Source organism: Scyliorhinus torazame, chromosome 4 (genome assembly GCF_047496885.1).
Source record: "Scyliorhinus torazame isolate Kashiwa2021f chromosome 4, sScyTor2.1, whole genome shotgun sequence".
Classification (NCBI taxonomy): Eukaryota; Metazoa; Chordata; class Chondrichthyes; order Carcharhiniformes; family Scyliorhinidae; genus Scyliorhinus; species Scyliorhinus torazame.
Genome location: NC_092710.1, coordinates 159,477,206 through 159,490,965, shown reverse-complemented (window position 1 = coordinate 159,490,965; position 13,760 = coordinate 159,477,206). Strand labels below are relative to the sequence as shown.

The following is a 13,760-nucleotide window of genomic DNA, read 5'->3' as shown; positions in this document are numbered from 1 at the left end:
CAACTGGCAAAAGGATAATCCGCAGTGACATGGTATCTATCATACAATTCCACCCCCCTCCCTGGCAAAAATGGACCAAACGCAGTGCAAAAGGAAACCAAGGAACATCAGAGACCCACACGGCTCCCATAACTAGAACAGCAGATGGCTACTGAACATGGGCAAATTTAGCTCAGTGGGCTAGACAGCTGGTTTATAATGCAGAACAAGGCCAGCAGCACGGGTTAAATTCCCGGACTAGCTTACCCAAACAGGCGCCGGAATGTGGCGACTGGGGTCTTTTCACAGTAACTTCATACTTCTGACAAAATAAGATTATTATTATTTTAGGGCGGCACGGTAGCACAGTGGTTAGCACAGTTGCTTCACAGCTCCAGGGCCCAGGTTCGCTTCCCGGCTTGGATCACTGTCTGTTGCAGTATTGGTGTCTGATCTTTCATCACCAACTTGTCCGGGCCACAGGAACACAGGGGGATCTAACAGATGACCCACAAGTTCAGAACAGAATACACAGTCAACACACAAAACGGGCTTTTTTAAAACATCCAGACTGCTCGAGGAAGCCCTCCTGCATCTTCAGCTCAGTAGTAAAAGAGACCGATAGGTGACTACTTTTCTTCCTTCTCTTCATCCAGAAAGCAGCAAGTAAGCCAAGGGGAAGAGGCAGCAGGCAAGCAGCAAACAAGCTCTCAGCAACAGCAGCCACCAGGCATCTGCAGCCATCAGCAGGAGCAAGCAGCAAACACAACCTGCATCTGTGAAGTGCTCTCATAATTAGCTTGGCCAATTCCTTATTAGCAATAGGCTTCAGCTGGTGGCTGCTCTCAGTCAAAGGGAATTAAAGTGATCTTTAGCATGTAACCAAGAGCAGGACTCTGTCCTGGAAGTGTTTGATAGGACAGACAGGCAGCAGCTGTAGTTGTCTCTCTTATAGGTATCTACAATTTTTAAAGATGGCTTGAAGGCCTCACAGACGAAAAGCCCTTCACCCTCTGTCCCGGCACAGGGGCGACCCCTGATCTGGAACGCTTCAGCCTCCCGACCAATCCCAACCCACCAAGCACTAGGACAGCAGCTCCAGTGCCCTTGAGCTGCATGCCCAAAAATTGAAATGGCTACTCACCTCCTCAGTTTCCCTCATCAACCACCTTCGCTACTGTGTAGCACTACACTCCGTATGCTTCACCCTATGTCTATGTATTTACATTGCGTATCTACCTCGGTACACGTGACAAATCAAAATCGAAATCTCGCTAATTTATGAAAAATTATGCAAATTGGGATTAATGATATGTTCTCCATATTTGGCCGTGATCTGGAATTCGCCATTGGGAGAGGGCCGGTTAGACAGTGAACTGATTCGTGCCTGGCACGGTTCTCAATTTTGGCCTCTCCCACTATTTAACCAACACGATCAGATCCGTGCCGAGCGCAACATGGTGGTTAAATCGTGCCCATAGACTATATTCAAGACTGAGTTAAATATATTTCCAGAATTTGCAGTACTTTTATTTTGTATTGCATTTTAGTAATGTGTATAAATGGACTCATGGAATCATAGAATCACTCTTGAATCTATTTGAACGTCCACTCTTCTTAGCCTTTCACCATTTAAATAATATTTGGAACTGTCCTTTTTGGTCCAAACTGGATCTGAGTAGCTCCCCAGTTAAAATCTTAACTACCATGGTTTTGTTAATTTACTTCATCTATTAATGTCCATTTGCAATTATCCAGACTTTGTCTTCTACTATCCAACCTGGTTCCTAACCAGGTCTATTGCCTTCAATTTCATGAGCTTCTGTATGGAACTTTATCAGATGCCTTTAGGAAGGCCATGTAACGTTCCAAAGACATTACCATGTCTGCCAATGCCCATTGGGTTGGCGCAGTGGTTAGCACTGCTGCCTACGGTGCTGAGGACCCGGATTCGATCACGGCCCCGGGTCACTGTCCATGTGGAGTTTGAACATTCTTCCCATGTCTGCGTGGGTTTCACTCCCACAACCCAAAGATGTGCAGGTTAGGTGGATTGGCCACACAACATTGCCCCTTAATTGGAAAAAAATGCGTACTCTAAATTTACTTTAAAAAACATGTCTACCAGCGCCCCAAAAGGAATGTAAAGCATATGACCTACCCTTTAAAGTATCTATTAGCTTTCTTTAACCTGCCGGACTTTCTCTCAATGCCATATAGTGATATGGTAAAGTACTTATAATGCTGGACTGGATCCGACTGGAGTAGTTAATAAACATCTTTCTTTACCAGATAATTGTCAGAAATGTTTTGACATTGCAAAGATGTATTAAAACGTATGTAGCACAGTATATATTCTGTGATGTCCACCTCGTCATGGGAAGCTTGTGTTGTGATAGTCGATATCGGTATTCCCAGGTCATGCACCAGTTTAAAGTAAAAAATGAAAATGCAAACCTACTTAATGTTTGTGTTTGGCTTTGTAAGATAATGAACTGGTTCGGGAAAATATCACCTCTAACTATGAATGACTTTTAATGTCAAAGCTGTTTGTAAGCAAATGATTATGGAATCTTATTACGTTGTGAGACTGGCAACTTTTGTAATTCAAACCTAATTATAATGGGTGATATGTGTGACGGGCTGTTGATACCAGGATATGTTATACTTATTTTTTGTTCTTTCATGGGATGTGGATGTTGATGGCAAGGTCAGAATTTGTTGGACATCCCTAATTGTCCTTGAGAAGGTGCTGGCCAGCTGTTCTTTAAACTGCTGCAGTCCATATGGTGCAGGTAAATCTGCCGCTGTGAAGGGAGTTCCAGGATTTTGACGCAGCACCACTGAAGAATTGGAGATATGGGGCGAAATTCTCCCCCAACGGCGCGATGTCCGCCGACTGGTGCCCAAATCGGCGCCAATCAGCTGGGCATCGCGCCGGCCCAAAGGTGCGGAATGCTCCGCATCTTTGGGGGCCGAGCCCCAACATTGAGGGTCTAGGCCGACGCCGGAGGGATTTCCGCCCCGCCAGCTGGCGGAAATGGCGTTTGTTGCCCCGCCAGCTGGCGCGGAAATGCGGCGCATGCGCGGGAGCGACAGCGGCCGCAGACAGTTTCCAGGCGCATGCGCGGGAGCGTCAGCGGCCGCTGAAAGTTTCCCGCGCATGCGCAGTGGGGAGAGTCTCTTCCGCCTCCGCCATGGTGGAGGCCGTAGCGGAGGCGGAAGGGAAAGAGTGCTCCCACGGCACAGGCCCGCCCGCGGATCGGTGGGCCCCGATCGCGGGCCAGGCCACCGTGGGGGCACCCCCCGGGGTCAGATCGCCCTGCGCCCCCCCAGGACCCCGGAGCCCGCCTACGCCGCCTGGTCCCACCGGTAAATACCAGGTTTGATTTACGCCGGCGGGACAGGCAATTTCTGGGCGGGACTTCGGCCCATCCGGGCCGGAGAATTGAACGGGGGGTCCCGCCAACCGGCGCGGCCCGATTCCCGCCCCCGCCCAATCTCCGGTACTGGAGACTTCGGCGGGGGCGGGATTCACGGCGGCCAACGGCCATTCTCCGACCCGGCGGGGGGTCGGAGAATGACGCCCATGGTCCCAGGTCAGGAAGGTGTGTGGTCAAATAGGCTGCTTTGTCCTGGGTGTATTGAGTTTCTAGAATGTGGTTGGAACTGCACTGCATTTAATCCCATTGTGGCTTACGAATGGTGAACAGACTTTGGGAACTCGGAATGGTGAGTTACACACTGCAATATTCCCAGCCTCTGACCTGCTCTTGCTGATCCAGTAAAGTTTCAAGTGAGTGGTAGCATCCACATGTTGATGGTGGAAGATTCATTGATGGTAATACTGTCGAGGGAAGATGGTTAGATTCTTTCTTGTTAGAGATGGTCATTGCCTGGCACTTGTGTCGTGCAAATGTTACTTACCACTTACAAAAACATAGTAGTAGGAGCAGGAGGGGAGGCCATTTGGCCCTTGGAATCTGTCCCGCCAATCGTTATGATCATAGCTGATCATCCAACTCAATAGCCTGATCCCGCTGTCCCCCCATATATTTTGATCCCCTTCGCCCCATGTGCTATATCTAACTGCTTCTTGAAAACATACAATGTTTTGGCCTCAACTAGTTCCTGTGGTGCCGAATTCCACAGGTTCACCAGTAGGAAGAAGAAATTTCTCCTCATCTTTGTCCTAAATGGTCTCCCCCATGTCTTCAGACTGTGACCCCTGGTTCTGGACACCCCCACCATCGGGAACATCCTTCTTGCATCTATCCTGTTAGCGTTTGAGGTTTTCATGAGATCCCCCCTCGTTCTTCTGAACTCCAGCAAATACAATAAATTTTCAAACAGTGTTGTTGAAGGTATGAAGATTTCACTATGTTATAATGTGAAATTTAATGCCTTGTTTTATCTTGGTGCAGCCTAGGGGCAACCGAGAACGTGGATCCGTTATTGTGAAAACCATTTCTGGTAAGTAGCATTTGAACCTGCATTTCAAGGTGATGAAATTGGGGTAAATTTCCAACCCTATTTTTTGGGTGAGGGGGTATTTAAAAGATGAAATAAATATAGATGAGACTTTTTACTAGCTGAAACTTCTGTTATGTTAACACAACAGATGTTTTGGAAAAGTAAGGAATGTAACTGCACTTTTCTCCCTGGAGAGGCTTTTTAAAAAAAAATAATCTGTGTGCTTATGATTGAGTTTGGTTTGTGGTACTGTACCTACATTTCCCAAATGTGAAGTTTTATTTATAAAGTTGATGTTTGTCCACCACTGGGGATATGTTTGGCTTTCTCAGAAAGTTGTTTTGTAAGATTTTTTTCTTCTTTTTACAGTTTAACTTTTGACCTTTGTGCAAAATGGTGTTGTCTTAATCTGAAACAAAAATTTGTGCCTCTCTACTTCAGGAATATATTTTAAATTGGATGAAAATCTAACCTGAAATCCAAACAACGTCAATTTAAAAAACAATCTACTATCTTTTGAGATGCATACTCTAGGTATTTTCTTGGGCAAATAGGTATTTGAAATATTGGTTGAGTAAATAGGGAAAACTGTCAGATTTGTACAGCAAAGATATGTTTGTATATTATACCTACATATACAAAAAAAATTGCTACATTTGAATACTTCAAATTTTGAATATGTATTGATATGCGTCTAAAAATATTAACAATGTTGTGAATGAACAGTCATCATTCTTGATCTCTAAAACAATTTTCTTTGCATTCAGGTCCCTTCAAATTTCTTGTTCAATATGTCGGATATAGGTAATTGCAATTGATATTTTCCTTGCATTTTTGGTGGGGATGTTGGGAGGAGTGTGTCACAGAGTTTGAAGCTACCTCACAAGTTTATTATTGACTACTTTTGCAGAGCAAAGTGTTTTTAGTTCAGACACTTAATCAAATGACATGAGTTTTTTGTCAATTTAACTTGTCAAAGGAGGTTATAATTTTTATTATTAACGGAAATTGTTTCATAGAATCTACATTGCAGAAGGATGCCACTTGGCCCTTTGAGTCTGCATTGGCCCTTGTAAAGAGCACCCCACTCAAGCCGTCACTTCCACACTATCCCCACAACCCAGCAATTCCACCCAACCTTTTTGGACACTAAGGGCAATTTAGCATAACCAATCCACCTAACCTGCTGTGGGAGGAAACCGGAGCACCCGGAGGAAATCCGCACACATGCGGGGAGAACATGCAGACTCCATACAGACAGGGACCCAAGCCAGGAATCGAACTGGGGACCATGGAGCTGTGAAGCAACAGTGCTAAAAACTGTGCTACCATGCTGCCCTCCACTTTTGTTTATTACTCCACTTTTGAAACTTTAAAGTGACAACACCTATTCTCAATTCACTATGTTCTTAGTGAACTGCATTAATGTCATGTTTAATAATGTTTTCTTAGTTGTTTTAAGAGTTTTTTAACAGTCACATTCTTTTTGAATTCTCTCTCATGCAGCCATTCCAGCTCTTTGCTCTCTCCTAGTTTTCTTCTATTGGTTAATAAACAGATCAACTGGCAACTTGTTGTAGCCAGGTAATTATCACTGTTGATGCTTACATTATTTTTTGTGTTGTAATTTCCTTCTATAAATAAACTAAGTTAATATGCAGTATTGTCTTTCAATTATCATAATCTGAGAAGCTTTCAGGGCTGATGACTTGAGAATTACCAATTTTGACATTTTTCAGATTGAACCCTTTATCTGTTCAATATGGTCTGAAAAAGAGACAGCTTTAGTTTGTTTTAAATATTAAATCACTTTTGGTTTGTCAAAAAGCAACAAAACATAACTTTCTGTGGTCGGTTTAGCTCATGTTCCCTGTGCAAGTACAGCAGTTTCACAGTATTCAGCACGTTTCGATTGTAAACTAGACCACACATTTTTGTGAAGCTAACATAAGAATAGTAATAAAATAATAATAATAATGGCTTATTGTCACAAGTTAGCTTCAATGCAGTTACTGTGAAAAGCCCCTAGTTGCCACATTCTGGCGCCTGTTCAGGGAGGCCGGTACGGGAATTGAACCCACGCTGCTGTTCTGTATTACAACCCAGCAGTTTAACCCACTGTGCTAAAGCAGTTCCTGAACCCTAAACATGAATCTGACACCAATTTCTTTATATTCATATTTAATCCTTGCCTAAAGTTATGGAAATAATGACAAGTATCATTATTTAGATAGCAAATTATGGTCCAATATATCCATTAAACTTACATTGGTATGGTTTTTTTTAAAAAGTGAAGCTACAAGACATTTACTCGGGTATAATAAGCCAAATTTAAGCTGGTTATTAAAATAAAAGCCCCATGCCAATCTCTTTTTAAGACAGTTTTTAGTGCATTTGATATCGCCTTGCAATCAGCAGTGCTTTTGGTTTGTTTCATTCGGATAGTAATACCAAGTGCTGGCCTGAAAATGTGCCTCTATGATGCCTAGCATTTTGTTTGTAAAGTTGTGATTAACACTTCTACAGTTTTAATACCTTACATAGACTATTTTCATACCAACAAGTTTTTGCTGATTGAACCTCATTTTTAGTAAGCAGCTTTGTTGAGCCCCTTGTGCTATCTTTTGAGTATTAAAATTTTAGATCTGTATGTAATGTTCATTGTTCAGAGTTTATATGCATGAAAACTTTACATTCAGTTTTCTCCTGTTTTCTGACAGGAATGGGAAGTTGTTGGCAGTGGTTCAGGACCAGTGTATTGAGATCAGGTACTGTATGGTATCTATAAAATATTCTACTTCATTATCTTTTTGCATAAGGGTAGCACGATGGCGCAGTGGTTAGCACTGCTGCCTCACTGCACCGAGGTCCCAGGTTCGATCCCGGCACTGGGTCACTGTCCCTGTGGAGTTTGCATATTCTCCCCAAGTTTGAGTGGGTTTCGCCCCCACAATCCCAAGATGTGTAGGGTAGATCAATTGGCCACGCTAAATTGCCCCTTGATTGGAAAAAATTAATTACGTATTCCAAATTTAAAAAAAAAAAAATTATCCTTTTACATTATGGGGGCGATTCTCCGTGGCGTGGACCAAGTGCCCGTGCCATCGTGAACGCCGTCGCATTTCACGACGGCGCAAACAGAGCCCGGGCATGACCTATTCTGGCTCCCACAGGGGGCCAGCATGGTGCTGGAGCGGTTTACGCCGCTCCAGCGTCCTTACGTGGTGCTAAATGGGCGCCACGCCAACCCGCGCATGCGCAGTAGGGGCAGCCCAAATTGCGCACGCGTAGTTGGGCCGCGCCATCCTGCGCATGCGCGGGGAACGTCTTATGCAGGCCGGCCCCTCACCAACATGGCGTTGGTGTTCTGGGGCTGCACACGGAAGGAGGTAGGCCCGGGGGGGGGGAAGAGGCCGGCCCGCCGATCGGTGAGCCCTGATCGCGGGCCAGACCCAGCAGAGGCTACCCTGGTGAAGGAGACCCCCCACTGCCCCCTCCCCACAGGCCACCCTCCCAGCGTTCCCACAGAGTTCCCGCTGGCAGCAACCAGGGGTGGATGGCGCCAGCGGGAACATGTCATGTCGTAGCGGCCGCTCGCCCCATCCGGCCCGGAGAATTGCCGCTCGCCGGTTCTCCGAGCGGCCCGGTGCGAATCGAGCGCCGCTGGTTTCCGGGGGGTGAGAGAATCGCGTGCGGGGGTTGGGGCGGCACAGCGCCCCGGCGATTCTCCCTTCCGGCGTGGGGGAGGGGGGGGGGGGGGGGGAAATCGAACCCAACATTTTTCAAAATGTGACGAGTAACCGGAAAGTGAAATCAAGTCTTTTTCTTTCATATGTAAGTCCTACATGGAATTTGCAGCAAAGAAACATGACATTCAGCCCAGCTGGTCTGTCCCAATATTTATGCTCCACAAAAACTTCCTCCGACCCAACTTCATTCAAATCTATCTGCTTATCCTTCGTGTTTGGATTCTTGCTTCAACAGGCACTTGTGATTTACTGACTTTATTAGGACATTTTCAGCAGTTTTTTGTTGGACTACTCGATAGACCATTGGAGGGGTTCAACTTAACTAATATTTCTTCACCCCCTGCAGCGTGCCCCCCCCCCCCCCCCAAAAGAAAAGTAAAAGAAAAATCACCCCAGATCTAAATTGTTGCTGATTGATTACGGAGATGTTTACTACTGATATACTCAGCTGGCTATGATGGATGATTGGGTGGAGGAGGGTGGAATTATAGAATCCCTACAGTGCACCTTTCACTCTCCGGTTTTTATTTCTATTCTGATCTTGCTCATTGATGACTGATTTGGTTCCATGCACATTCTCTGGTACCTTACCAAAGTGGCCGTTCTTCACCTTTGAGCAGAGATTTACAAGAGACTTGCAGGGGAATGGGAGCCTCGACTGTGTTTAATTTTCCTTTTTGTTTTCTAGAGCAGGAATGTTGTGGCTGACTGGACTACTGTGGCCCCAACTGAAATCAGCTACCTCAGTTTGGCAGATCAATCATAAGAACAGAAAGCAGGAGTAGGCCATTAAGCCCATTGAGCCTGCTGGGAATATTCCTTTTGGGAATAAGCCGAGTGCATTTGCTCACTCCCTCTATGGCAATAATAACTTTCCTAAGGCAGTGGAACCAAAACGACACCTTGTTCTAACCAAGTTTCTATACAGTTGAAGCAGGACTGCGATACTCCTGTACCCAAATTCTCTTGCGTAAAGACCAACTTACCATTAGCCTTCCTAATTGTTTGCTGCACTTGTATGTTAGCCTTCAGTGACTTATTGACAAGGACACCCATGTCCCTTTGAACATTACACATTGCAGAGGCAGTCCTATACTTTTCGGGGGCCCTTGCTCTCCCCCTTGGTAGAGCCCGCCCCCAATTACGGCATGGATGGCCGGGCCTCGACCATCGATGACCGCTGTGCTTCTGGCTGGATGCCTGGCTTCTGCTGCTGGCTATCTGGCCTATCCTCTGCTCTTTCGCCCTCACCGCCCAGTCTGGTTGCTGCCCAGCCCTCTCATTTTCAGTCCTGTTGCCTGGCTGGTCCATCACTCTGCCCCAGCTGGCTGCTGCTCCCCCCTATTCCCCGAGGCACGATACCAGCGCTTGCCTGGCCTTCTTTGCACCTCCCAACTGCTGCTCTGCTCACCTCTATGCTCTTGCTTGAATGGCTGGGCCACGGGCCTCGTCAACTGCATGTGCTCTTGTCCACTGTTGCTGGCTATGTAGCCTGGTGGCCTTTGTTCCTTTTGGTGGGTTGCCCACCCACCCTCTTCAGTCCCAGCTTGGAGGTCATGATTCACCTTACTTCTCTCCTCGACAGTCGTTGGCTAGCGCCTCTGCCTCTCTTCCTGGAGGAATTCCAGAAGTGATGCCTTGGGCTGAAATAACTGGCCTCTGACAACCACAACCACCTTCCTTTCAGCTAGGTATAACTCCAACTACTGGAGAGTTTTCTTCCTGATCCCCATTGACTTCAATTTTGTTAAGACTCTTTGATGCCACACTCAGTCAATGACTGTTTTGATGACAAAGACAGTAAATCTCTCACCTCGGGAATTTAACTCTTTTGTCCATGTTGGACCAAGACTGTAATGAGGGTCTGGAGCCAAGTTGCTCTTGCAGAATCTAAAATGAGTATCTGTGAACAGGTCATAGCTGAGTAAGTGCCACTTGATAGCACTGTCAGTGACACCTCCCATCAATTTGCTGATGATTGAGAGAAGAGTGACAGGGTGGTAATTAGTTGGATTGGATTTGTCCTTTTTGTTGTTAGGACAGAGCTGCATAATTTTCCGCATCACCAGGTAGATGCCACAACTTAGACTTGTCCTCCAGTGTTTTTTCTCATCCGATGTAGAAACAGAACATGCCTAGCCTGCTTGTTTTTCAGCCTGATAACTTGCACCCCAATATTAGTCCAGTGACATAATTTTTGCCTCGGGCTGCCCGCCAGACCAAATGCCAGAAACCTGACTGCTGCCTTGTATCTTCACTCAATGAAAGTTCAGAAACGTTGCACCAAATTAGGAAATCTGTGTCTGAACAATCTAAGTCTCCACCATCACTCTGGCAAACTATATTCCCACTCTAATGGTGGGGAGTCCACCAATCAGAGCCCATTGTTGTTCTGTATTGCTTGCTAGTGAGCTCATTCAGCAAATTTTGAGCTACCAAGGCTGTGATTGGTGTTCCCACCACAACTGTCACCCTCTGTATGTGATGCCCCCCCCCCCCCCCCCTCAAATTTGGCGGGGCCTCGTATTGCAGTGCTGTGTGTTTCATTGAAAGTTTACCTCTTGACACTTTACAATGTATATTTTTAATTTTTTCCAATTATGGGACAATTTAGCACAGCCAATCCACCCACCCTGCACACCATTGGGTTGTGGAGTGAAAGCTACACAGGAACAGGGAGAATGTGCAAACATCACACGGACAGTGACCCGGGGCCTCGGCGGAGTGTGGCAGCAGTGCTACACTGTACCATCGTGTCACCCCTGACAATTCGTAATTTCTTACATTTAAGAAATACTCTGCTCACTTGTTTCTCCTGTCAAACTGGATAACTTCACATTTTTCCATTTTATATTCCAGCTACTGTACTCTTCCTCCTCACAAAGTCTGTCCAAATCCTCTTGAAGCTGCTTTGGATCTTTCTCGCAACACATGTTTCCACCTAGTTTTGTGTCAATCGCAAACCTGGAAATATTACATTTGGTCCCCACATCCAAATAATTGATTTATATTTTGAACAGTGGGCCCCAAATACTGTTCCTTGTGGTACCCCAGGAGCCAATACGAGCATGGCCCTGTTATTCCTACTCCTGTTTTCTGCCCGTTAACCAATCCTTATTCCATGCCAGTATATTATTCCCTATCCCATGTGCTTTAATTTTGTTAATCAATCTCTTGCGGGGAACTTGTCAAAAACCTTCTGACAATGCAAGTATACTATGTTCACTGATTGCCATTTCTCAATTCTGTCAGTAACATATTCAAAAACTCCCAACAGGTTTTTCAAACATTATTTTCCATGTTGACTATGCCCAATTAGATGATTATTATCCAAGTGTCCACTTATCACATGCTTTATTATGGATTGTGGCATTTTCTCAATTACTGATGTAAGGCTAACAGGTCAACAGTGGGCGTCATTGTAGCACTGTGGTTAGCACGGTTGTTTCACAGCACCAGGGTCCCAGGTTTGACTCCTGGCTTGGATCATTGTCTGTGTGGAGTCTGCACGTTTTCCCCCGTGCCTGGGTGGGTTTCCTCCGGGTGCTCTGGTTTCCTCCCACAAGTCCCGAAAGAAGTGCAGTTAGGTAATTTAGACATTCTGAATTCTCCCTCTGTGTACTCGAACAGGAATGTGGCGACTAGGGGCTTCTCACAGTAACTTCATTGCAGTGTTAATGTAAGCCTACTTGTGACAATAAAGATTATCATTAGTTTCCAGCTTTCTCGCTCCTGCTCGTTTGCACACACTCCCAGTGTCTGCGTGGGCTTGCAGTGGGTACTCCAGTTTTCTTCCACAGTGCAAAGATGTGCAGGTGAGGTGGATTGGCCATGCAAAATTGCCCCTTGGTGTCCAGGCATGTGCAGGTTCGACGAACGGGGCCTATCTCTTACCTGGTGCAAGCGAGGGTCGTCTCCAGCGCAAGCATGTAGACCATGTTCGGTCCAGAAGGCTGCCTCTTCCAAAGATTCCCTACCCCCGGAGCTCCCTTCTACAGCCGCAGAGACCAGACACAGTGGAGGATCATCCTCACGATCTTCCTCTGGTACCACACTCAAAGCCTGCGCAGGTCGTTGCAGAACCGCGTGGAGATAGGGACGCCGAGATGACGGAGGCAGTGGACTCCGACTCCGAGATGGAGACATAGGACGCCTCCGAGGGGGAGTACTCGGTCCCACAGCCTGTGATGTACAGCTGTTACGCCGTTAATCGCGGAAGCGCCATTCTTCTTGTTACACGCCGCACGATCCAACACCTCGTGCAAATGGTGTCCGGCCTGCGGCAAAACGTGTCCGAAGCCCTCCTTCGCCAGGGTCTTCGGTGGATTCCTTGGACTTTGGGAAGAAGGTTTGTTATAACCTGCCTGATTACTACTGACTGGAGACTAATGGCAATCCCACAATCCTTAATGAGTATGAGCTTCCCCAATGAGAGGGGCTGAGAAATCATTAGCTGAGCCACCTGCATAAATAGAGCTGGCCAGTGTGGAACCAGCTAGTGAGGAGTGAGCAGTGGTGGAGTACTGCTGCTGTTGTATATATGTAAATATAAATAAAGTTATTTCTTTTGATTCTACAAACTCATGCTGGATTCTTCATGGCCCTCACAAAAGTGGGGTTACATGGATAGCGCAGAAGATGGGCCGAGGTAGGGTGTTCTTTTGGAGGGTCGATGAGGCTTGATGGGCCGAATGGCTTCCTGCACTGTTGGAATTCTATGAGTCTTGAGATGTTCTTACAAAATACTTTGGGTTTCCTAAAATAATTGAATAAAAGTTTGCATTATTTAGTTAATTTTGGCAATTTATTTTACAGATCTGCAAGAGATGAATTTGGATCTGTCATTGGAAAATGTATAGGTATTGTACCAATTAAAATTCTATGCTGTACTTAAAGGGTCTTATAATAGAATTGCTTATATTACGATTAGAGCTTTCCATATACACTTTCAATAGACTTGCTTAACAAGGCACCTTTGAGAGCTTTCATCTATCTTTTAGCTTTAATCTTTTCTAAGTTGGAACGTTTGAGATTCATAACATGTTTGCAGCTTAATAATGCTATTATCATTTTGATAAATGACTGAAATAAAAAAAATTAAAATGATGTGGGCGGGCAGCACGGTGGCACAGTGGTTAGCACTGTGGCTTCACGGCTCCGAGGTCACAGGTTTGATCCCGGCTGTGGGTCACTGTCCGTGTGGAGTTTGCACATTCTCCCCGTGTTTGCGTGGGTTTCGCCCCCACAACCCAAAAGATGTGCAGCGTAGGTGGATTGGCCACGCTAAATTGCCCCTTAATTAGAAAAAAAATGAATTGGGTACTCTAAATTTGTAAAATAAAAATGATGTGGGCAGTAGGTGGGTGAGCAAATTGGCACAAATACTGTGGGCTGAATGGCCTTTTTCAATGCTGTACAATTCTATGATTAGTGGTTAAAATTGTCTCCCTTGCCCAGATAAATCTTAATTGCAGATCATATAGATAGTGTCCTTTGGTTAAATTAGAATTCTAAGGAAACATATTATTGCGGTTATACCTTATTTGCATATTTGATAGC

The 13,760-nt window shown here is 45.6% G+C and overlaps 1 protein-coding gene across 1 annotated transcript in view; it reads left to right on the top strand.

The window, feature by feature from the left end:
• Positions 1 to 13,760, top strand: part of nbas (NBAS subunit of NRZ tethering complex) — a 381,349-nt gene that overhangs the window by 5,927 nt on the left and 361,662 nt on the right. Inside the window, exons 2-6 of the mRNA XM_072498805.1 lie at positions 4,404 to 4,452; positions 5,220 to 5,256; positions 5,959 to 6,036; positions 7,173 to 7,220; positions 13,017 to 13,060. Of these exons, the coding sequence (XP_072354906.1) occupies positions 4,404 to 4,452; positions 5,220 to 5,256; positions 5,959 to 6,036; positions 7,173 to 7,220; positions 13,017 to 13,060 (256 nt within the window). The remainder of the gene's footprint in view (positions 1 to 4,403; positions 4,453 to 5,219; positions 5,257 to 5,958; positions 6,037 to 7,172; positions 7,221 to 13,016; positions 13,061 to 13,760) is intronic.